The 25,510-nt window shown below is 36.3% G+C and overlaps 1 protein-coding gene across 2 annotated transcripts in view; it reads left to right on the top strand.

Moving 5' to 3' along the window:
- Positions 1-25,510, top strand: part of B3GNTL1 (UDP-GlcNAc:betaGal beta-1,3-N-acetylglucosaminyltransferase like 1) — a 132,710-nt gene that overhangs the window by 12,561 nt on the left and 94,639 nt on the right. For both annotated transcript variants that reach the window (XM_055794774.1, XM_055794775.1), the window contains one exon: positions 7,305-7,370. In XM_055794774.1, coding sequence (XP_055650749.1) covers positions 7,305-7,370 — 66 coding nt within the window. The remainder of the gene's footprint in view (positions 1-7,304; positions 7,371-25,510) is intronic.

The raw sequence follows: 25,510 nt of genomic DNA, 5'->3' as shown, positions 1-25,510 counted from the left end.
TGTTGATCTCAGCCTTTTGGAATGTGCTGCACTAGTGCCAGGGAATCGACCTTCAGAAGTGCAGCCATAATTTCAGGTTTGCTATAGGTGGATATTGAGAGAAATGGGCTGGGTCAATAGTCTGTATACATTTCATATAGGTGAAGAAATACATCCTGGTTCCTTGTACATTAATTTCACTTCTTTGAGTGAAATGAATGTGCGAACATATGTGGGAGCATCTTTGGAAGTACTGACTCCAGAGAGACCGTTTTGCTTGCCATTCCAGCTGGAGTCAAGCTGCTTGTGTTATGTCTCTCAACACAGATTTGTGAGGACAACAAATTGGGAAGAAATGTGGAAAAAAAGGTTACAGAGCTCAGAACTGTCAGAATTTGATCAGCCTATTCTAGTATGAAGTGGCAGCTGTTTGACTAATAGCTGTTGTGGAGGTTTTTTTGCTGTGGTGGTTGTTACAGATTTCACCTCTAAGCTACTGAGGCATTTTTCCCACCAGGAAATTTCAGTCAATATGACAATAGAATGAACTAATTATGCAAATACATTTCACTGTTAGCTCTACTCTTCTTCAGATTGTCTGCAGTTATGACTTTACCAGTTGCATTTTATTGTAACCTTAGTTTGTCATTTCTCTGGGGTGTTTACCATCTTTGCTAGAATCATTTACCCATTTGTAGCACAGCAGAACTCTTACACTAAAAATCCTGTTTTCTGCTCTGAACTGCTTTTTCATTGACATGCACTTAAACATACCTACACTTGTATAAATCTGTATTACTTTAAAAAGGAACATGCTTTCATTCCATCCTAATAATATGTGTAGTTTCTCATTATTTCAAGTGTAATCAATATGTAGTTGGGTCATTCCTGACTGTTAAAAAAGACATATAAAAATGTGTCCTTTTTTGACCTGCAATATTTCAAACCCAGTCATATTCACTTGAGTCCTTTACACACTTGTTTTAGTCTTTTGAAAGGCTCTGTTGGCAATGTATCGCTATTTCTGAGACTCTTAGTCAGTTCAAAGATGTCACTCTAAACCATGTTAACACAGTGTCACTGCTTGCTAATAGTTGAAAATGACACAGGGAAACAGTGAAGTTTTATTCACCAAAAGTGAGGGTGGACCACCAGAATCGACATTCCCATGTTTGAATTGGCAGCTGCTGACCTGTGCCTTTCCGTTTGTGAGATTTGCTTGTATGATTTAAGTTGGGAATGTTAATTCTTAATTGCTATGAAATTGCATGCTTTTCTTGAGTTTCAAGTTCAAAACTACTTCATTGGCGGGGGTGTTCGTAAGGGTCTTGAAAGAAGGTGGTTGGACCTTAGCTAGCCAGACTCAGTAGATGTGTCAGGAACTCCAGCATTCAAGATCGCTTTCAGCTATAAACATAGCTGTTTGTTTTTACAGTCCCCATAACTTGCTGGTTTTGGAAAGATGGGTTTCTTGTTAGTTGCCGTTACATTACTCTACAGGCACTAGTAAACTTTGGAAATGTTCTTCCTTACTTTCAAATAAACATCTGTATAGCTTAGGAGATGAAGCAGTGATCAGACTTCATGCATTTGCTTTCTGATGTTGTTTTAATGTACTATTTCTTGCAAATGTGATCCTCTGATTTAAAAACTGAAGTAAGCTGATATTCAAATAGCGGGTAAGTGGATGTAGTGATGAACTCCATTACCAGAAGCCCCTTCTGCCCAGAAGAATTGTGCATGTTTCTGAATCGCTAATGAACATCAAAATATAATTGTTTTTATTGTTATGTAAAACATGCATTTATTAAAAACAGATTTGGAATGTGAAATGTTACTTTTCTGTTTCATAAATGAAGAAGCAAACCTTCAGAATTTAGTTGTCATAATCTCTCCCTACATAAACTTTCATCTGTTTATTAGCTAAAGTGGGTATTTGGAATTGACAGTGAGGGTTTTACTCTTGTCTGAGTTTACTGACTTTGCTATTGAACACTGTGTGAGTTATTTGCTTTCCTTTCCTGTAGACACACATGGTTTTTTCTCAGTGATCTGTGAGAAAGATCCAATGTGATCTCCAGTGACTACAGAAGAGCTAGATATAGAAAGACGCATGACTGCCTTTGCTGAACAAATGTACCAAGATGGGAGCTGCTTCAGCAGCAAAGATTTCCTGATCAATTAATAGTAATGCTTAATTTAAAGATTCCATTAAAAGATTAGAATTAATTTTATATTAATGGAAGGTACTAGTCATTCAGGCGTGTAAAACCACCATGTATATCCTCCCATGTAGACTTTTTTGTTGCCATGCTCAAGAAAAGAAAGGTGCTAAATAAAGTCAGCTTCTTAAACTTTGAAGTGTTTTCTTTGTTGTCCCCTTCTTCCTCAGTTTATTTCAGAAGCAGAAACAGAAAAGTAGTATTTTTTCACTAAGATCTTGCAAGTACTGACAGATCAGTAGGATGTGTTCTGCTCAGATGACTTGTATGTGGCCATTAGAGTGCACGATTCTAATGTGTTTGATAGTGTGGGGCTTCTTTAAAAACCTGCCTTCTGGAAAACTGCCTAGCATCAGTCTGTTTGCTTTGGTTGTGCTGTTGACAGGCCAGTTTTTGGTGGTCCCAGACCTTTTACTTCCCTGATTCAAGGTGTTGAACTGAACAACAGCAAAGAAAGATTTTTACTAGAGTCTGAGCAGGTGCAGGATAAATGAATGCCCATTTGATGGATTGAAAGAATTTAGAGATGCCATATTGTTTCTTAGCAAGTCAAACATTTCTCCTTGTGTTGCTACAGGTTGTATTTTATGTGTAATAGCTGCAGTGGAAAGAAGGTGCTATTATTGTATTACTGCGAGGAGGGAGTGTGTCACCTCCTTTTTTTTTTTTTTAGCAGCCAAATACAAAGGAATTTGGAAATGCATGTGATGCTGAGGCTGTAACATCAGCTTAAGAAAGCACTTCATTACTGAGCTATAATTACGGTGTTGTTTTATGTGAACTTGTCCTTGGTTTTAAAAAGCGGATGTGTATTGTACATTCAGTTGTCTGTTTACTTTCTGAGGTGCAACCCCCCCCCCGCTTTTCAGGGAAAACCATGGAGTTATCACTGTGGAGTTCAGTGTGGTCCAGCTGAACAGTGTGGACAGCCTGGTTGAAGAGGCCAGTGAATGCTTGTCATTTGAATTTACCCAAACTGATTTAAGAAACACATACTGGAACAACAACAGCTTTGAGTAATATTCTTAAGCTCCGTCTATTGCTTTGGTTTTCCTTTTCTTCAGCTAAACATATGAGTAAAGGGAAACAAAACAATTATCTCAGTACAAATCATGTGTGTTTTTATAAAGAATGGTGCTTCAGGTTGGAAGGAAGACAGCCCAGCTGATAGCTGTATAACTAGCTTTTCTGATTTGGCAGCATCTCTAGGTGGTGTGGAACTTGACAGGAACAAGCCAGCTTTCTGCAAACACAAGCAGGCAGAATGCCTGTCGGACAGAAAAGGTGACGGAGATCACGGCCTCCCACTGGCAGAAACACATCTGGGCTTGTTTAGAAATCCCTACTGGCTTTTCATGTGAAATAAAGTCCTTTTCATTCTCCCATCTTTCAGCAAATTGTTTCCCTACTCAGAATGGACGCTGGAGAACAGGAAACATGTTTGTAATCAACAAAATTCCTATAAATTCTGGGTTATTTTGAGTGCCTAAAGTAGGTTTCTATTTATGTTTACCTGTTCATTTGGCTTTGTTTGCATTGTGTGTATGTAACATGACAGTTATGTGTATGTTACATGACAGTAAACCCAGCTATTACTTGAGATTTTTCTTAATTTTTCTATTAAGTTTGGTGAGTGGGTCACATGAAAATAGATATCCTTACAGGTTCTTTTATATTTAGCTATTCTATTGCATGTATATGCTTAGTGAAGGCACACATTCATCTAGCATTTACTTTAAATCTGTTCCGTTGTCCATTCTTTCAGTGGGGGAAATCTCTCTTCATCCTGTCTGCCTTATATCTGCTAGGAGACAACCATTAGAGACTGACCCGTTAACAGGGAAAATTGAATTTCAGTGGAAACTTCTGCCAAACTTCCGTTTTTTTAAATTATGTATTCAGTGTAATTCACTGCTAGCCTTGTTATCTTGCCTCCTTGCACCTAGGAGACAGAAACAAACTAAATATGCTTCCCTTTTTGATGTAGCAGCTGCATTCAGATGTGTACTTTTTGTTTGGTCTGACGCGACATGAGTGAAAACTAATTTGGAAAGTATTTGTCTAATTACTAAGGTTTTGGTTTTAGTTTTAAACCAAAAAAAGATGACTAGACTCTGTTAACTGCAGAAACCACAGTCTGGCAGCACAGTTGCTGAATTCAGTATCATGAATACAACAGTTTTGATAGAAAATTGTGTTTACATAATGTGCAACTGGATAAAATACTTTAACATCTTAGTTGTCTAATACTATAGTGCTTGAACTCCATGAACGTTACCGGTACGGTGCATAGCTGGGCATCTCACTCCGATCGGTTGCCTATGAAGTTGAAAAATTTTTGAAGTGCTCTTATTTTGTGGTACAATCTTTTTAGTTTTACTCATTAGAATTTAATTTGGTTTCTAAACACTGCTCTAGAATGCAATCACATTCTTTAATGTTATTTCTGTGTAAATATTTTTTAGTTTCCACTTTATGGCTACCTCCCAGTCATCAATAGTTAAGAATCTGTAAAGCGCTGAAGCTGGATTTTGCAGTTAGCTTTGTTTTGTTGTTGCCCTATCTGAGTCTAAAAAGCTAAATGACTGATGTGACTCAGTTTTGCCTGGGATATGATTTGTATTTTGTGCTGTTCTTCCTCATCACCTAATTGCTTTGTTATTTTATTTGGGATTATGTCTTAAACTACTATGATGTTGGTTTGGGTGGGGTTTTTTTTTCTTTCTTGCTCTTTCTCTGAGAACTATACAGCAGTGCATTGTATGTGTAAGACTTAATTAAAAAAAAAAGACAAAATTATTTAAAAAAAAATTCTAAAGGTCATTCAGGATAAGAGTTCATAGAGTTTTCCAGCATTAAAGAACAAAGCTGTATTAAAAAAAAAAAAAAAAAGGCATTTTGAAGTTTTTGTGCTTATAGTGCCCCCTCTTCAGCTGGATTTTATACAACACTGATGATCTTGATGATAGCCTAAGACCCAAATCTGTAGCCATGTTAGTTTTGCCAAAAGCATCAAAATGACCTAATGTTTTGTTATGGAGAACTAGAGCTTTCCTGTCAAGTTGTCTACTTATAAAAACATAACATTGATCTCGTTGGTGAATAGGATATTTGAATTTGGTTTGAATACCTTCCATGCTGCTTTAACCTTTTTAAATCAAGTAGATTATTTTTCATCTTTGCGGAGTTCTGTTAAATTTATCATGAGTAAATTATCTTTATTGTGCAGAATCATAAACAGTGGAATCTTTTAGCACAAGAGCATATGTTGTGTATTGGAAGGGATAATAGTAACGTTGCTCTAAGCATTGAAATTCCTCACTTTTTGATGGATTTCTTTTGTCTTCACATTTTTTTTTATATTTAACAAGAAGACATCTAAGAATCCTGAGTAATTCATAACGGAGTGGACAAAGCTCAGTTAAAATATATTTCCTATTGCTTATATGAAAATCAGGTTTTAATTTACAAAAATCGGCCTTGTATTTGGCACAAAGAAATAGGATAATGGTTCCTCTTGGGAATAGGGTAAAAGTTTTATTGGAACATTTGCTTGGTACAGTACTTGAATTCTGGTAATAAAGTGGATTAGATGGTAAATAATATCATTGTAATTTTGAAGTAACTGATGTACAGAGGTTGAGAAATCAGAAGGTTTTTTTCTGTTCTATTGGTTTTGCAAAACAGTAACATCTCTTAGGCTTATTACTAAAAATATCCTACATACGAAATGCAGAAAAATGCTTTGTATAATTTATTCCTTCCATCTTTTCTAAACTTGCGTGTGATAAGTCAGTTTTATTATTCATTTGTTTTATGTTTAAAATTGAATTGTATTAAATAGTTAGATGCACTTCTAAAAACTTTTTCATCCTTGCATTGTTTTTGATGATACTATAATATCACCTTTATATCAAGGTCATTCAGCCCTCTAAGCTCTAGATATTTAAGCACCAATATATTTTTTGTTGCTATTAGTTTGACAGAAAGTTTCAATGTGAAAGCTGGAAATTCAATGTTTGGGTTTTTTGGCTTTATTAAGGAATTTCCTTAGAATTATTTAAATGTGAGTAACTGTTACAAGAATGGATGTAGAACAGGAATTCAGGGCTCCTTTGAATTATGTATGCCTGATAAGGTAGGGTCATTTGGAAATACTCTGAAAAGAAATAGGCTGTGTTAGCTTTAACCAGCATCTAAGAAAGACTGAACTGATTCTTTAAAAGGGAAGAAATATGGCACCAAAATGGAAAAGAATATAGGTAGAAACCTCAGGAGACTATATTTAGGGAAGAAATTTTGTGCAACAGTTGGACATTTTAATAGATTGTAAAACCATAGCGTAGAAAGGATATAACTTTGAACAGGAAATAATAAAATTTTGAAAGGAGTATTTCCTATCTGTTCAAGGAAAGATAGCAAGGTTATTAACTCTTAACAAGGCAACCTGTATTTTTCTATGTAAACAAAATAGACCTTTATGCTACAAGTGAAAGAAGTACTAACGTCCAATTTAAATCCAGGTGGTGTGTTTTAAAGACGCTATCAATGCTGATGCATTTTATGTGTGTGGTGGGCTTTTTTTTCTTGGGTTTTTTTTCCTTTTTTTTTCTTAGAATTGTGTCATTTCACAAATACTACTTTTTCTGCTCATGAAATATGATGTATGAGTAGATCTAGAAACTGAAGCTTTTCCTTATCAATGAAACAAGGTACAGCCAGAGTACAAAGAACATTTCCTCACTTCACTAGAATGTCTCAAATCTCATGCTTTTAATCAAGGTTAGTTCCTTGTCCACGCATACTGCTAGTACTGCGTTAAAGAGTTGGTGAATTTCCTTAGAAATGTAAAATGTGTGGGTGCCCATAAGATATACGTTGAGATCATAACACTGTTGCTGCGTAGTGGTTTTGATCACTTGCAATTTGAAGAGAATTGAGTTTAATCCACTAAAAATGTAAAGTCTCTCATTACTTGTTCCATTTGTATTTCTGACTGCAAGCCAGTAAAATGATGGTAATTTAGCAGCATATTCTAATGTGTGTCTGAGTACTGTACTGTGACCCTTTTTATGTCCAGTAACAGTGTGCTATTTATTCCAGGATGATGTGATGATGCCACAGCGGGTTAGACTGCAGCACGAAGCTGCCATTCAACACCCAAACAGTGTGAGTACTTTTTTCTTGTGTGTATTTGTGTGTTTTGCTTTTATAGAGTGCCGGATACATCTTTAAAAGGATATGAAAATTTCACAGTAGGGCTGGTGGAGGCAAGGCAATAACCAGTTTATTCTTTTGCCTTTATTTTTAATCCTTGCACTGAATAGTAGCTTTGATTGAACTTCTTTTCTTCCTTTTATTTTCTCTGTTCAGTAAACCAAATCTCATCATGGCAGCGATACTATTTTTCAAGGAAGTATACAGGTTTTCACATAGATTACAGTATGTAATCTAAAGGAGAATTCCTTTTTTAGTGTAACCTTACTGAGTAATGTGAAAATCTACAAAGGACTGGCTACAGTTATGGTTTATCTGTTTTTACAGAAACTGTAAACTGTAAGGAACATATGGATTGTTATCATTAATAAACTGGCATACAGTTAAATTGATGTTTCTCCCTATGTCTGTCTGCAAAAGAAAACAGTGTTACAGTGCCATTCTTTATACTTACAAAATAAACTCTCAAAAACATTCTGTGAGATAGTTGGTTTATTATCTATATAATTTTGATTTTAAATACATGTCTGTGATTAGGGCCAGTATCCTTTAGAGAAAGTTTGTGTATATGTTTTAGTTACCTGAAAACAATAAATACAAATAATTTGTTATGGCAATTTATTTGTCAATGTTACTGCAATAGATACTCCTTTATAAACTTGAAAACTGAGTTTGTATTCCTACCACCAATGTTCAGCAAAAATAGACTTACTGTTTTCACATCTCTGACAATTTCTCTTGTGAGATTTATGTCAATGTGCAAGAGGTTTCTGGAAAAGGTCAATTGACTTGAACTGTCAAGAAGGTATTTCCTTAGGTCTCAGAATAAAAGAGACAGTTTCAGGATTATCACTCTTGGAATTAAACACCTTTTGAACTTTTCCTCTGAAACACACTTGCTTCGAAGTAGAGATGATTGTAGTTGTTTCAGCTGAGGAATGTCTGCCAGACAACCTGCTGCTTAGTGGTGGGATGTATACCTGCTCATCACACCACCTGTATTAGGTCTCTTATGAAGTCTGATAATCCCTACAATGTAATGTATCAGCTTACGGTTTTAGTAGTACCTGAGTAGCAGTTAACCTAGTTTACATTACGAACATAATAAAATGATACATCGACAATTGTTTTTGTTTGATATCAATCAGTTAATGTAATTGTATAGTAAAATGCAAAAAAACTGGAGAGCCAAGTTGATCCAGTAAGCTTGTTTTATGGAAACGAGTGTTAAGATCTATCATATTTCTTGTGTATGTGACTTCTGTATCAGTATATTAAAACTTTCCTTAATTGGACTTATTTAAACTAAACAGTTTGTAGTCTATTTAAAAAACACTTTAACAGAATACAAACGAAACAGTTGTACTTTACTGCCTAACAACATTCAGCATGAACTATTAAATTACAATCAAATAAGTAATACTGGCTGCCTGAGTAGACTGAAGGATATGTCTTCATGATACATTTTAAGCAACGCAAACTTGTTCTTCCCATGCTCTATACTAATCTAAAATTTTGATCCTGTTTTAATATGTGGTACTTGTGGTGGGTTGACCTTGCCTGGACGCAAGGTGCCCACCAAGCCACACTGTCGCTCCCCTCCTCAGCAGGACAGTGTGGGTGGAGAAAATAAGATGGAAAGAACTTGTGGTTCAAGATAAAGGCAGTTTAATAAAACGAAAAGCAAGAGCTGCGCATGGAAGCAAAGGAAAACAAATTATTTATTCTCTGCTTCCCATCAGCAGGCAATGTCCAGCCACTTCCCAGGAAGGAGAGCTTCAGTACGCATAGCAGTTCCTCCAGAAAAGAAACGTAGCAGCAATGAATGTCCCCCCACCCCCTGGTCCTTTCTCTTAGCTTTATTGCTGAGCAGCGGTCACTCAGTATGGAATATCCCTTTGGTCAGCTGTCCTGAGTGTGTCCCCTCTCAAGATCTTGCCCACCTACTGCTGAGGGGAGACTTGGAGAGACAGCATTGATGCTGTGCGAGCACTGCTCAGCAATAGCCAAAGCACTGGTGTGTTATCAACATCTTTCTAGCCACCAATACAAAGCCCAGCACTATGAGAGCTGCTATGGGGAAAATTAACTCCATCTTAGCCAGATATATGAGAAGTATACCTTCTGGGCTAATGTATTTGATAGAACTCTTAATTCAGAGGTCTGAAAGGAGAAAGGGGAATATAGCCAGCTGTTCCTGATGAGCAAATAGATCACTTTGGTCCAGAGCCCCCCAGTAGTTCTGACATAAATTGAGTTACTTTGGGCAAAGTAAAAGTTGACCTGGCCACAAATCTACTGACCAATGTCAGGGTGGACTGCTTTTCGTAGAAGAGTGATCTCTCTGCTGTCCTCAGAATAATTGTGTCATTGAAATTCTGGCCTTGGAAGATGGTTGAGGATGTTCGAATAAAGTTCTGTTCTGTATTTAAAGTTCTGGTACTAGCTTCAGTCAGTATCATAAGCCAGAGTAGGTGGAGGGGGAGAAAGAAAAAAGAAAAAAAAAAAAGAAAAAGCAGAAGCTTGAGAAATGCCTGTGAAGCAGTAAGCTTTTTTGGTTTGTTCCTGAAATTCTAATTTGCAGACTTGGACTTTCCACTGTTTTGCAACTTCTTCTGACCTGGATTTTTGACTTTATGTAGTCTGTGTACTTTCAGAAACCGTTCCTAATCCTAGCCTTGCTGGTTGTTACTGAGAGCCAGATTTGAAGATTAGTATTCCCAGTGGGCTCTGATATTGGAGGCTTCAGTTTACTGTCGTTACTAGTATAGATTTACAGGTAAGAAATGTCTCCCAACTTTCTCCATTGAGAGGAGTCTTCTCCCATATCCTAACTAATCCCCGAGGTACTTCCTCGTTCATGTTATTCTTAAATGCAGATTGCCTTACCCTGACTTGAGGCCTGGTTACTAAACTGCGGAACCAAAGATATCAGATGCCTTTGGAATGACTCCCCAGCCAGTTTTCTTCAAAGAAACTCATGTGTCTATCTCTGAAAAAGCAAAAGGCTTGCCCCCAGGTTCAGGTACTGGAATATGAGTGGGGTAACCCTGCAGCAGCCTGTGGCTGTATCACTCTCATTTCCTGTATTGTAGACTACTTAATCATACTTGAAAGAGCAACAGCAAATTAATTTATACTCTCTTAAGCCATTTTATCTGGAAGACTTCTTAAAAAAACCTTGTAGGATGGAACTGTTCTGTCATCGGTAACATGTAGAGTGGAGAATTTTGGATCTCAAAAGACAAATTACTAATACATTGTGATTTTAGTAAATGCAGCTCTCTAGGACTGCTGTCATCTTGTCTGCTGTCGAATATTTTATATTATCTCAAAGTCCTGTTGACAAGGGTTCTGTAAATAGGACAGTCTCAGAAGACACAAGCTTTTGAGACTTTGTGTATTTAAACTACAGATTCTTAAGCTCTGCTGCCTCAATATGAATACCTGCTTTTAGCAGTTTGAAAGCTTAGGGACAGTGCGCTGTGTATTGATAATATGATAGCTACCAGCCTCTTGGCACTGGTTGTCCAGTGCACATGTGCACTTATGCTGCATATAAGCATGCCGCCATCAAATTGCTTATGCTCTGATCAGATCAGAAATGACTGTTAGTAGAGAATGAACAACTGTTACTAAAATTTCTTGGTCTAGTTTTTGTTTATCCCTACAAGCAGCATCTATCCCATTTATCCAGGGTAAGCCAGGTGTTGCTTATTTACCAACCACGAATTATATATGCTTTTTTAGCAGCTAATGAGTGGGAAGATTCAAGATCACATTTCCCTTAATTCTGAAAAAATCAGGTGTTCATATCTTATTTTACTTCTACTTGCGTTCTTCTGAAGGAGATCCAACTTTCTGTGCATACTAGTGTTCTATTGAACAAATCTTCTGAGTTTAGAGTAGCCCAGGAAATCATTTCCCAAACCACACACACACTCCCTACATTTATTCTGTATTTTATTTGAGCAGAGTAGTGCCCTTTAAGAAGTCCCAAAGCGTTTTGTTTCAAGGAAGGAGGAGGTGGTTGGTGGTCTCTGCTCCCAGGTTGTCTCGTTGCTGGGTGCTTGCACCAGGAACTGCTATGAGCATGCAAAGATTAAATTGCTGAATGTGGTTTGAGTACACTTTTGGAGAGCTCAAGTACCATGAAAGAGCTTCTCTAGAATGTGCTTTACGCCTGAGATGCTTATGTACCAGGCCACTGTGCCATTATGGAGGCTTTCCAGAATAGTGCAGCACTCGGAATACTCACCCAGTTTTTCCTAAGGATTCCAGATACTGGAAGGAGAAGTGTGCTAAAATGAGATGTACTCTTCACACTCAAAACCCACTGACTTTCTCATCTGTCTTAGAGCCATACTGAATATTTTTGGACACCATATTGTCTGCTGAGCATGGTGTTACTTTATTCTTCCTCTCACTACTGTCTAATTTGAGTATGTGCGTTCCCCCACAATACTGCGCATGAACAGCACGTGACTTCATATTTTTATATCCCTTTCTTTCTGCAGAATTGCTTATAAAATAGTTAAGCTCTTCCTCGCTGTCTCCTGCGTCTTCCTAAACAACGGGCAATAGAAGTTAAAGAACATAATTTCCCTTTGTTTTCACTGCCTAAGAGATGAATCTGTACCAGTGTCAGAATGAACATCTTTCTTTTTGTTGTGAAATTACTAGCCTCTTTCTCAAACATGTAGGATACCTAGGCATGTGAGACAATGTAACCATTTGCATTTCTTCAATGAGAAATTCTTGCTGTTTTGCATCTCTAAAGCAAATCTTTGACATATTCTGTACCCCTTGGATTTAGATGAAGAGGTGCGATGCCTGAGGTCATTTAAATCTATTGCATTATCTGAATGTGTTAACCAACTGACTAAATTCTGCTTATTGTTGGTGGTTAATGTTACTGTAAGGTAGTTGATTGGATTGGGTGAACTTGAACAATGCATGGCACTGGTAGTTTGCAGACCTGTTCATCTGCCCCTGGGAAAGCTGTAAACAAATATTGCACAATCAGCAAATGAATTGGAGAAATGAACAAATGAATGAGATAGCTGAGCTTGATCCTCTCTTTAAGGCAGAACTCCAGGCCAAAGGCATGGGATGTCTCTCCTCCACTACCACTGAAACTCACAAAGTAACTAAACTTAGGTTTGGTGTGTGTGCCCACCCCCCACCCCCTCTTTTTTTTTGTCTTTTAGTCTGGACAAATATATTTCTTGAACTTAACAGTTACAGTCTAATAGGTAAGTTTCTTATATTGTCACTGTACCCTGGGCCATTCCACTTGCCTAGACCTGTTACACATTTCTATTACATGTTAGAAAGACTGTTCCCCTCCCCCCATTTGAGCACTAGTTTGAATCATTTCACTTTCTCTTTTTTGTGACTAAAATGATCAGATTTCACTGATTCTTGATCATGTCAGTCCTTTTAGCTTCCACTTTATTAATTTAAATCAATATCTGAAATAGCAAGTAAAGGTTTTCTTAGTAGTAACAGAAAGAGTGTACAACAAAATGAGTAGATCCTCTCTTACAGGTATAATTAAAATGAAGTTTTAGTAGTACAAGAAGTAGATAATCATGTGGAAAAGAACTTTTAAGATCAGCATTCTGAGTGTTCATGTCACTGTCATGACAATGAGATCTGATTCTTTTCCAAAATAGCTAAAAATTGACAATATTTTGAATATTTTTACATTGGCTAGAGACGGGGTTCTATAAGTTAATCCATGAGAGCAGTTCTGTGGGGAATGGCTTAACGAATACTGAGCTTTGTTTTTTCTGATTGCAAAAAGAGTAACAGACATTCTTGTATATTCTATCAGTGAGTTCCATATTTTAGATCTAGCTCTTGTCCTTGGAGGGAGGGAGGTAATTGTATGTAGTCTGGACCAGTTTCTAAATACTGTCTCGTCTCGCATATCAGAGCAGTTCTTTAAGTCAGAGTGTGCATGGGTTGTTTTGTATACAAAAAGAGCACTGTATATAAATAGTATGTTTTAAGTAATTTTTTTGGCTGAGTAGTTAAGACATTGTGTACTCAACTAGTGGAAAAAACATCCAGACAACTGTTTCCATCTCATCTCAGGTGTGTAACTGCATGTGTAGAAACTCTTGTGATAGAATTCCAGTGCAGCATCACTCACTAGAGCACTGGCTTGTACAACAGCAACTTTTCAGTGTAGCCTTTTACTGAGCAGCTGTGCTATAGTATATCACATTAATGTGTGGGGTTTTTGTTCCTGCTTATTATCACAAGTGTGGAATAAAGGCAGAAGATTGTTTTATCGACCTTGTGACAGGCCAGGCTGCTTCATGATGAAAGGGAACATGGGATAAAAAATAAAAATGGGAAGAAAAATAAAGAGGGAGGCCACCTTATACATTGGCAGTCAATAGTAGCACTTTAGGAATATTGGCAGTCCTCAGTGTGTAGTGGTTTTTACATTCCACATACCAATGGAGTTTGGTTACCTCTGAAAGATCTTAAAGCCCTTTGTTTGCTGTATCTTCTTATTAGTCTAATGTTAAAATATCACTGAAAATAACAGATTACCTTTCAGAGTACATGCTGTGCTTCCTCTTGCGTGCTTTCTCTTGGGAGTCAAAACTGTTATTATGCAGTCGGGTAATTGCACTTAGAGGTGGATTTATTCTATCTAATGAACAAGGTAGCTTTGTTTGTGTGGCTAGACCTGGCAAAATCAAGATAACGCATGTCTCCTGTATCTGTGTCTTGTTCTTCAAATAGTCTTTTGTTGCATAATACTAATTGGAATTCAGAAGCTCTAAAAACTTGTATGGATTTTCATATAATTGCACCTGGTGCATTTGTGGGTTTTTTTTCTAAACTGAAAACCATGCAAAGGAGCTTTTGCTATTCTAGCGGAGTTACAAGTCTTCAGGAAATTCATTGAGAAGTGACCTGAAGTCTAAATGTGTTCATGAACTATTCAGCATATTTGGATCACAGTATGATGTTACACAGTGAAAAAATACGTGCTGTATTAGGAGTACATCTTCATGGTGGAAGTTAGCAGACAAAATCTTGCTTCGTCTGAAAACTCTGTGGCTGTGATTAGAGCAGTGCTGAACCCTAGCTAGTAGTTCCTGCCTTACAACAGTATTAGCAGGGTTTGTATCCGCTCTCACACAACAGCGTTACAGCTTCTGGTCAGCCTGGAACATGGGCAGACTGAGGCTGTATCTGCCTATAAAAGACCTGCTCTCAGGAGCTTTAGGTCAGGTCTTGCTGAAGCCGTGTGATGCAGTGGACAAGGGCTTCATTTAGGAGGGAGAAGATGCAGATTTGCCTCCAGAGTGGCTTTGCCATTCCTCATCTGCTGTTTTAAGGAAGTGCTCAATGACATTGTTCTGTAGTCTGAGCCTTTATTCCCGGAGGAATCTTACTACCTTTTGTCTGCTTGGATTAGACAGTGTTTTAGTCTTGACTGTGAAAATAGGTAAGTAGTATCTTATATGTAATTTTGCAGCTGTGAAAAGATAATAAACATATGTGAAGCTTTACTAAACTGTCATTAGACACAACTACATAACATTTAAATATTACCTCTGTGTTTGGTGTAATAGAAAAATCCCTCCATTTGAATTCTGTGCTTCCTGTGTGCAACAAGTTAATGGTTGTTGTTGGTGTTCTCTCATTCTGTGTCTTCTACTGAAGTCTGGGTTTTATCAATCTCCCTTTTTGTCTTCCAGTTGTTGCATATAGCTTAGCAGATTTTTCTTTGATAAAGCTTTTTATTTTGGACATGAAGTTGATTAAAATCTTCATCCTGTAGAACTTAAGTAATCTTTGATTCTCCTTAGTTAATTTGCATCAGCTCTCCTTCTGTCTCCCTTACTCAGCATGTTTGAGACAGATCAGTGGGTGTTGCCCAGGCACGTCCTAGTAAGCAGTGCCTATAGAGTTTAGCTTTAATATAAGCATTAATTAATGTAACAGCTCTTAAAAGAAATTAACTGGATACTAGCATGTCTTGAAGGATAGATGAGTAGATCAAATTTGTTTGTTTAACCCTGTTAGTAGGAGTTTGCTCTATTGAATGGGCTAAGTAGATCTGAGGACACTCTGGTCCATCGTTGGTATGGACAGGGGAAAATGTGATTATATTCCTGAGGTCATTACCTACAATTGTTGATTGTCCAAAATCAGTTTATTTTTTATGTAGGAGAAAAAAATGTCCAGAGAAATATTTTCAATAACTAGCCTAACTATTCTGGTCATTAGAACTTTAATACTTTATACTTAGTTCCCATATACTGCACGCCATAAGCAAACTACAAGTCTTTTAACATTTTTCTCCAGCTTATGGAAAGTGTAATTCTGTTAAGGCTATCCAGTATAGATACTTACAAAAATATGTAAGTTTATGACTTAGGGAAATTGTCATTAGAGGTTTTTTGAAGTTGTTGGTAATAATTCAATAATCTGGTTTTGGTATGAAGGGTAGAAACTAGAGCAGCGCTTGTGCAAAGGTTTTGTTCTTGAAGTGGTGACAGTGGAGTATGTTTAAGAAGAGAAAATATGATTCCTTTTCTTTTTCTCTTTTTCTGCACTGAAGAATAAGAAAATTCTTTGTTTGACAATGTGAGAGTATTATTCTTGTGGTGGTTTTCATTAATTGGGCCTTTCCATGTATATCACCCAGATCTGCTGGAATTCAGCTGTGTCTTTGCTTTTTATTAGGCAGCTTCCTTAAAGATTCTTTTTAATTTGGTATTTCTGAAAAACCGCAGTGCATTTTCAAAGTCACAATGTCAATTTAAGTCTGTTCTACATTTAATCAAATATCCCAAATGAGAAACATCCCAACTTACACCACTTTGTAATTAAATATGTGTTTAATATGGCCTCCACATGCCAATAACCCCATCAAACAATTCTGATTACTAGAGTTTGATATTCATGAATGGTTGATTTTAATGCAGACTTTCAGCATATTATATTTTTAAAACTATGTCTGAAATGTAAAATGTTTAAAACTTAAGACCCCCCCTCCTCCTTGTGTTTATGTTTTGCAGTGGTGATAACTATTATTAATCCAATCATACTTTGTGGAGCTACAGACACAAGAGAAATTTGGTTTAAAATAGAAATTGTGCAAACATACTGCTCTTTTTGACTGTTCTTAAGTGTTGTGCAAAGGACTGGTTGTATAAGCATCTCAACAGAATCCAAAGAGTTTTCTTAATTTGAATCAAATTCAGATTATACGTGCCATGGCCTTTATACAGAGGTTGAGCCCTTAGATCTTGTTCATCCCAGGATGGCAGATTTTGAATGAGGGCTTCTGAGGTCGGATGCTTTTTTCCTACCCAAGGTAGTTATCAGCATACTGGGGCTTACTCATTTACCTTCAAAAAGGAATTCTGAAATTCATTTAATTTAATGTAATAACTACAGATTTGCTGTAGTATTGCTGAGTATTTCTTCAGTGATACTTACTTGAAGTTTTTTCCAAAAATGTGACATTCACACTTCATGATTTCATATGCATGACAACATCCTTTTTAAATGTACGTGTGGTGTGGTGTGATACTCATCTGTGCTCATTCTGATTATGCCACCTTGCCTTCTAATTTTTCATATAAATTCAGTAAAGAAAATTCAGACTTCCTTGGGTTTTAATTACTCTTTTTTTTTTTTTTTTTTAAAAATGTGCTGAAAGTAAACATAAAACATTCTATTGTGGACTTCGGACTTGAACCAGTGCCAAGTAGAATGTTTAACAGGTGTTCTTAAAAATTGGTTGTTATAAGATAAGAACATCTGTGGAAGTGGATATTCATCTGATCTAAAGGATTCCCTGGGGAGTCAGCACTACTAACATATTTTATAATTTTAAAAACATGCTTTAAATACACTAGGGTGTGTTTTGTGTCTTTACACCTAATAGAAATTACCTCACAGGTGTCGTGTGTTTTGAAGAACAGTTTCCTTCATTGGAAATAGAGGAGAGAGGAAATACATTTTACCACCTTCTTGCCCCAGTATATAATTTTGGAAAGATTTTAACCATATAAAGATATTCCTTCCATTCATTTTTCCTCTTTGATTGCATTACATGATGATCACAAAACCCTTCTTAAAACCACTAGTATCTTCAATCATTTCATCATTGTGCTGCATTGAAAAATAAAAGGTCATGGGCCTCTAGACAAAGACAATATAATAGAAATAAAATCAGTACTTTTAACAACAAAATTTCAAGACTTGTTTTTAGTAAGGTGAAAATCCGACATGCTAATTCTTGGTATAAATACCTAGTCTGTTTAGCTGTTGCTGTGCCATAGAAGTTTCTTACTCATTAAAGCAGATGTTTTAGTTATTGTACTTGTCTGGGAACTCAGTGTAAAGTGTACTCGGTAAACGGCTGTATTTTGTAAATCTCTCTTCATCTTTCAGGTAACAGTTTTTTGGACTAACAACCCTATAATTTTGTCACATTATCCAAATATGAATTTTCTCGAGTTTTAAATAAACTTTGTGAACTTTGTAGCTGCTGTTACTTTTAATTAAATACATGATAGCAGAAGCAAAATTTGGTTAAATGGCAGCTAAATCAGTCCTAAATGAGAGTTATTATTGACACGATTTTATTTTCTTAATGATTAGCATTTTATGGACAGGTTCTTCTATAGCACTATCACAATCTGAAGGAAGACCATCCAGTAATATCCCATATATACATATATCCCAATATATTTTTACGAAATACGGATTTAGCTGTATAAAGCTTTAATTATTTGCTCCAAGTAACAAGAATAAGAACTGGAAACAGAGCAGATAATTTTTTCAAGAAGATCTTGCTTCACTGCACCAGCGTTCTGTAATTAAAATGGATTTTAACATACAATTCCAAATATTCTTTATCTTTTCCTTAATCGGGTGAAGGAATAATTTACTAATATAAGTGTAATCACTTGCTCACATTTAGTTAAAATGAGTGAAACAATGCTTATTGCCATTGGCAAAAAATCTTAATCAATACTTAGGCATTTCAATAGTTAAATCTTAATTTTACAGTCATGCTAGTTACCATAAGAAAGTTGTAGCTGTTCTTAGTAAATTACAGTTAAAGACTTGTGGGGGGTTGTGTTAATCATGTTTCCTGTGAGAGATGGATGATCTGATGAGATAATGCTTAGTCACAGCTGTGCAATTAACAATTATGCTACAAGCACTATTTCATAAATGTACTTGAAAAGAAATCCTGGACTGTCTCGATCAATTGCTCTTTTCGTGGTAGATTTTTACCTGAGAGTTCAGTAAAACGTCCTAGGGGTGCTGCTGATCCATGCTTCTAACAGCTAGTGTTAGAGGCACTGCAGCAATACCTGAAGCTTTGCTGATCTTTTAGACAAATACATGAAAATACATGTATTTATAAAGGGGGCTGTGTGTACCCAGGAAGAAAATGAGACTTATTATAGACATTTTTACAACCAAATAATATTTAAAGTATTATGTGAATGAAAACCATAGAAATTAATACAGAGGGAAGATAAAAAGAAAAATTCTCACTCTCCCATCAAGTTTTCTTCTGAATTTCAGGATATGTTTGCACTGACACATCAATGGAGGGATGGATGGATGGAAATGACTACAACAAAAAAAATAAAGTAGGGTTTAAAGACAGCACAAGTGAATTCTACCTTTTCTTTATACACCAAGATGTAGGCACGATTAACAAAAGCTGTTTTTACATTCAGGATAAGGTAAATGCCTCCTATTAGCTTTTTTAGTTTAGGAAATTTCCCTCTGTGAGCCCTCGTAAACAGGCATATTGGGGGAAAAGGTGTTGTGCACTAGAGATAATCCTTCCTGTATTTCCTGTTATTTGAAGAATCTCTGCTCGTAGAACATTATCTAGGATCAGATGTCATGATACTTCTAATTAAAGCTTCACTAAGTAGTTAATTACATTCTCTTCTAGGAGGTTTATGTCATTCAGTCATATTTCTAACACGAAACTCAACACTGCACACTCTTTCTCAAGTGTGTAGTAAGTTTTGTACTTTGTATAACCTTTGAAAGTTGTTTTTCATTTAATACCATAAGTTGAGGAAAAGAGTTTATTTTCTACAGGAAAGCTGTGGATTTCTCCTTGCTAAAAATGCATTTTTCCCCAATACCTGCTTCAGTATCATTATTGGTTAGTTAATTAAAAAAACTTCATAAAACAAAGTTCCTTAAAAGAAGTTATATTATATGAAGAAATCCTATGTATACCTAGTGCCTGCTACCTTACAAAGAGTTTATGCTTTTGCCTGTGTTAATTTCCCCTTTTTATAAAACTAAGAAGGAAAAAATTGGAGACCAATTTATTTTTCATCTTCATTTTCTCTGTAGTACAACAGGAGGGTTCTGACCCATAGGCTGTCTCCTGAATAAGAAAGATTCTTTGTGCTAGAGGAAGTTGTACTGATTAAAAAACCAAAAATGCCACATCTGCAGAAAGTGTGTTGGTTTTAATTACTGTCAACTCATTTAATCTTTGCTCCCTCTCACCCTCTTCCTTTTCCATTTATATGTGCAAGGGAAAACATAAAAACCTAAAATGACAAAAATAAGGAACACCTCTACCTGAATATTGCATTTAAAAACAAATACTAGTGAAAAGTTGGAACAAGTTATGGCATGTATGCAGATGGCTGATGTTGCTGCTGGGTATAGAATGCTGATTTTTGTACATACCAGTGATATGACTGAAATACTCTTGCATTTCAGTGAAACAATTTTGTAACTCACAGAACACTGACTATATGTGCTCATAGTACAATTTTGTAATGTGTTTAATAATCCCAGCTAGTTCCTCTGAACGTGATCGTAACTCTGACCTTTATTGATCAGCAAGTCATTGAACGTGCTTTTTAGGTTTAGGTTTCATACCTCATGGCTAGCCCAGTGTACTGTGACCAATTTAGAGCATCTGTTTCATGAAGAACCACATTATTCTAGTTTTATGTTGTTATTTGTAGAATTCTAATGGTATCATAGTTACATTGTAATAGTTTTATAGTGCTCTAACTTCTGAAAATCTTTTCAACGTAGTGATATAATGTACACATCGGTGACTTTGATTCTGATCAGGTTCATGAACTCCAGTCTTAACCATGTGAAGTGGCTGAGTTACTAAAGAAGAGAGCATCAGGTGCCTAAGCATAGACATAAAATGCTATTTTGACACCTCAGGCTGTCTGAGACCATCTAGACCAGGGCTCGCAGACACCAGAGGCCTGATCCTTCTATGAAGCTGTAGTTAGGGGCCAGCAGGGCCACAGGGCTGTAGGCTAGATGCTTATATTTGGCCACTTCACCCCACAAAGCTCATTTTAAGCCATTTATATTTTTTAAAGTTATTTGTATGGCTTGTCAGCGTATGTGTTTGTTGGTAGTTTAGATAAAACCAGACCATTGTTTTATGCTCATAATATTCTTATCTGTCACTGTCTCTTGCTGCCATAAATTATAAATTATTTTGTATTTCTTTCCGTAGAGGCCAGTGCCGATTGCAATTAAGTAAATAGCTAACTAATCTGTAAACTACATTTAAAGCATAAAAAAGTAATTGCCTGTCTAGAAAGTAAATTGCTTCATCTTGTGTTGTAGCAGAAAGGATTGCCATGATTAGAGCTTTGCTCTTCCATGAACTGCCACAGTCCTTTGCTGTGAGCCAGACACATTTTTTGTTTATGGTTCATGTTTCTTCTTCCTATACAAGTAATACCAATACCACATTACAGCAAGTTTCCAGTTGGAATATGAAGCATATTGCATTTGTGGCAGATATTACATAGTTTAGGTACAAGTATATGCTAGTATACAGTCAGCATTTGTAATAATAAAAGTAAGCTTGCCTAATTAGATCAAAAAGTTGAAACTTGCTTCATTTTTGCATAGAAATGGATACTCAAAATATCGAAAGGATTTTTTTGATATGGAGAGTTTCTTGTACTTTCTGAAGTCTGAATGGGTGTAAAATGAGCCAGAAAAAAATGCTTTGATAAAATCTAAAACTTACAAAAGAAGCAACAGTGAAAAACCTTTCCTTTCAATTTAAAAGCCGTAAGTAAATATTCATTGAGGTTGATATAAAAGCTCTGAGAGACATGGAGGAAATGCAAAAGAAACGGTGTGCCGTTGCTTCTGATGCCACACCTTACACTGGGGAACTGGAGGAAGCTGTTTGTGCTGTAAATAATCCAGATTTTGACTGGATGAAAGGAGCTGGTGAAATGAGCTGTGCTCTGCAGACACTGCACCAAAGGCTCAGGTTGAGTCACTCTGTGTTGGTGATGTTTATCTTGCAACCGTGTAAGTCAAGAATCCCCGTCATGAGTCTGAGTCCCATTGGGAAAGGAATGGTATAGCTAAAGAGCAGAAAGGTGTGTGATTTTTTTTGGCTGAGGTTCTAGAAATAAATCTGATTGCATAGCAACAATTTTAAGATTTGTCTGTAAAACATCTGTTAAGATTATGCTAAAAGCAGTCTTGAGCGGTGTTGATTCTGAAAATGAAAAGCAAGCAGGAAGTCTGCGCCGTGCAAAACATTTCACTGTTATGTTAGGGGAGAGGGAAGTTTCAGCATTTCACTTCTTACAAAATGCTAACTTTGTTATGCATTTGTAGTTATTTTCCTGTTGTGTTGCAAGATCAAAACGCAGCTGTTCTCAATAACATGCATTCATACTTGTGTTTTGCTGCGATATCATCGTAACTAAAGAATGTGGTAAAATGATGTTTTACAATACCGTCTTCTGCAGGAGGGAGATCCTCGCTTTTTATGTGCCCTGCTGATGGGTTTGGTACATCCATGGAAATCTTACATAAGGCCACTAAGAACACCAAGTATGGCTTTTTTGTTCCTTTCCTTTTAAAGAAAGGAATTGTCAGGTAGTGGTTGTGGGTTTGGCTCTTTGGATGAGGAGGAGTGAAGACAGCAATTCAATTTGCTTGTGAAAGAATAGATTTTTAGGAATAATTAGAAAGCCTTCTGGAAATAAATACTTTAGTTGTATGTGTAGATAGCACGTTTAGGAAAAAGCAAACTTAAAGTCACTACTATGGAAGACATTTTAGTAAAAAGTTTTAAATACATTAATCCCTCTTTTCCTCTCTGTCTTCCTTTAATTCCATATATGAAACAAGTATAGGATTGCTAAGTATGTGTTATGGTATTTTATTGTCTACAAAATGATCCTATTCAGTGTGTAAGGAAGAAGACAGAGTGAAAAGTTAACCTCATCTTTCTATTAACTTAAATGGAGGCATTTAATTCATCAGTAATGTGTGCTGGAGCTCAAACTAGAAAAGAGTAAGAAAAGCCAAAGGTATGAGGGAGAAGGTATGATATACTAAATACTGTATAAAGAAATGAGGACATTAATGAGCATATGGAGTCTTGACATTTTTTTTCTAAGTTACATTTTGTATTGTCTTAATTTTTTCCACCAAGCAGCTTTTCTTTCTCATATTAATTCTTAACATTGATTTTACTGTTCTTCCTTTTTAGTGTTGCTGTTAGGCATGCAGGTTGATAAAGGAGTTTGTAAAGTTACACTTTGAAGGATTCTGCACCAAATTATGGCAATATTCAGTGTAACCCACTGGTTTTGTCTGTTCTGCAAATAACAGTAATTCCTGAATAACTTTTTATTTGATGAATTTTTTTTCCTAATTATGGTGTTTTCAAGTCCAAAAGGCTCAAAGTATTTTAAGACCTACATACAGTAAGTAGTAGAGAATCATTGTTACAAGCCAAAATTCAGAGAAGTAAATTGGAGTGTGCAATGGAATTATCTGTGTGGCTATATGGAAAGAGGAGGAAATTTTGGCTAAGAATACAAGTCATACTCTAGAAATTACAAAATGTGATGTATGATATAGAAAGGAGCCATCAGGATCCAATTTAATAGCAGTTATTCTGTCTGCCTTCACCTCTCCTTCAGTGTATGTAGAGATAATTGATCAAACCCATTCAGTTCTCTCTGGATGTATAAGGAGTTGAGATTTGAACCAGTTTGTTCTTTGGACTTTAGGGAATTGCAGTCCTCTAGCTGAGCACCTGGATTCAACATTTTTTTTAGATTGCTTAAACCATCAACAGCATCTATGAAAATGGTCAGACTGATCAGAAATTAATATAAAAAAATGTGAAACTGTCCTCTGCTTCTCATTTAAATTTCAGGTTGCATAGAAAGAGATGACTGCACTTATCACTTGGCTCTAATTGAAAACTAGGTGTTCAGAAAAACAAAATTGAGATTCTCCTTTTTATGTCTTAATTTGTGAAAGCTGTTTGGGAGTTGTTTAGCTTAGGCTGTGACTATTTGAATAAAGAAACTAAGTTTCCATAGTGCATTGTTTCAGAATACCTTTTGAGAAAACAGTGCTTTGTAATTTTTCCATTCCGACTTTTATGCAGAGTTTTGTAAAGTGTCTTTGTAAGTTATAAAAACCTAGGTTATGCAAGAGAAGGTTAATGAGGTCTTGGTTAATGAATACTAGCAAGAATTCTGTGTGTAATTCTATTCTTAAATAAAAATCATCTTCACAGAACAGAATCTGCATATACCTGATGCAAGTTCTGTGAAGTTTTGTATCTGTGGAGTGCCCCTTTTAAAAACGTATCTATGAACTCTTCTAATTGATACTCAGTTTGAGACAGTTCTGGGCTAACCTTCTGAAAATCTCTTAGTATTACTTAGCTGTAATTCAGGAGAAAGGATAAGGATTGAAATTGTTCATAGTAATTCATAGTTGTCAGAGACAACTGTTCAGTTGTCTGAACTACTACAGTAGTTCAGAGACATTCTGTTTTATTCTGATGGGGTAAGCAAATAATGTTTTCCTTTTTTTCATCTTTGTTATTTTGATTGTATTTAATCATACTTTAAATTGTGATGTTTCATTGCCAGCAGTCCCTCAGCAAGACCTCTTCATGGTGTTTGTGTTCCCACATCAAGAGTATTCATAACTGCACATGTAGAATTCTAGCCTGACTGCGTACATCTGTGCGGGGTTTAAAACTCTTTAGAGATACCTGAAAGATTTAAACTGGCTGCGCTCAGTATATACACTTAACATTCCTTATGAATGCTTAGGGTGGAAAATAGACCAAGTAAGTTTTCCACACTGTTCTTGAACAGAAATTGATTATCTGAAGCTAGTGTTCAGAAGTGCTAATACCTGTGCTTTGGTGTTAATTCTCAGTGAGTGAGCACATCCTCAGCAGGAGGTACCCATCACAGTCTGGAACAGAAGTGGACAGTTAAAGTATGACGAGAGTGCAGTAGTTGGTATAAACCAGAATCAGCTCACTTTGCTTATATAAATAAGTCCTGTAGTGCCCTGAAGATAGACTGCAGACCATCGGGAGCAGCAAACAGCAGTTCTGTGTAGTCCTACTCCTAGGGTTCTCCTTGGCTTCTTCCTTGTCTGACCAGAGTAAACAGTTTCATGTTTGTATGAAATTGCGTGAATATGTGTCTGTGCGGTTACAGATAGTATGAAATTCCTCTAATATTCTGTTTGCATGTTGGAAGCTATTTATTCTATCAGTAGGTGTTCAGAATATTAAAATGTATATTTAACCTGTATAGCTACAGAACAGTATTAAAGAAGGAAATGTTGCTCAGATGGGTACCTAGTACTAAAGTGAACAAAGCAAAATGGGGTGTCTACATTGTTCTACCATAAATGAGACAAACCTGAACACAGATTTCTGTTCCCCACACCCCCCCCCACATACCCCACACCCCACCCCATTTTACATGAATTATAAGTAATGTGCAGTATTATAGGTTATAGCACTGTTGGTACAATTGTCTGGTGTCATCCAAATTATAATTTTCATTTGCCAAACTAACTATTTTGATTGAAAGATTGCATTCTAAATGTCTGCCTTTGGATGACTTTTCCCTTGAAAATTTCAGCCAAGATGGTTCAAATATTCCCAAGACTGAAGCTGTTGAAAATACACTTTGCAATGTTAGTCTTCTAGACACCTTTGAAAGTCTGTAACTATTTAACATTTGAACAGAGCAGTGGTGACA

The sequence above is a fragment of the Falco peregrinus genome, chromosome 2 (genome assembly GCF_023634155.1).
Source record: "Falco peregrinus isolate bFalPer1 chromosome 2, bFalPer1.pri, whole genome shotgun sequence".
In the NCBI taxonomy this organism is placed as follows: domain Eukaryota; kingdom Metazoa; phylum Chordata; class Aves; order Falconiformes; family Falconidae; genus Falco; species Falco peregrinus.
Note: the sequence above shows the minus strand (reverse complement) of the source record. Positions and strands in the feature narration are given on the sequence as shown.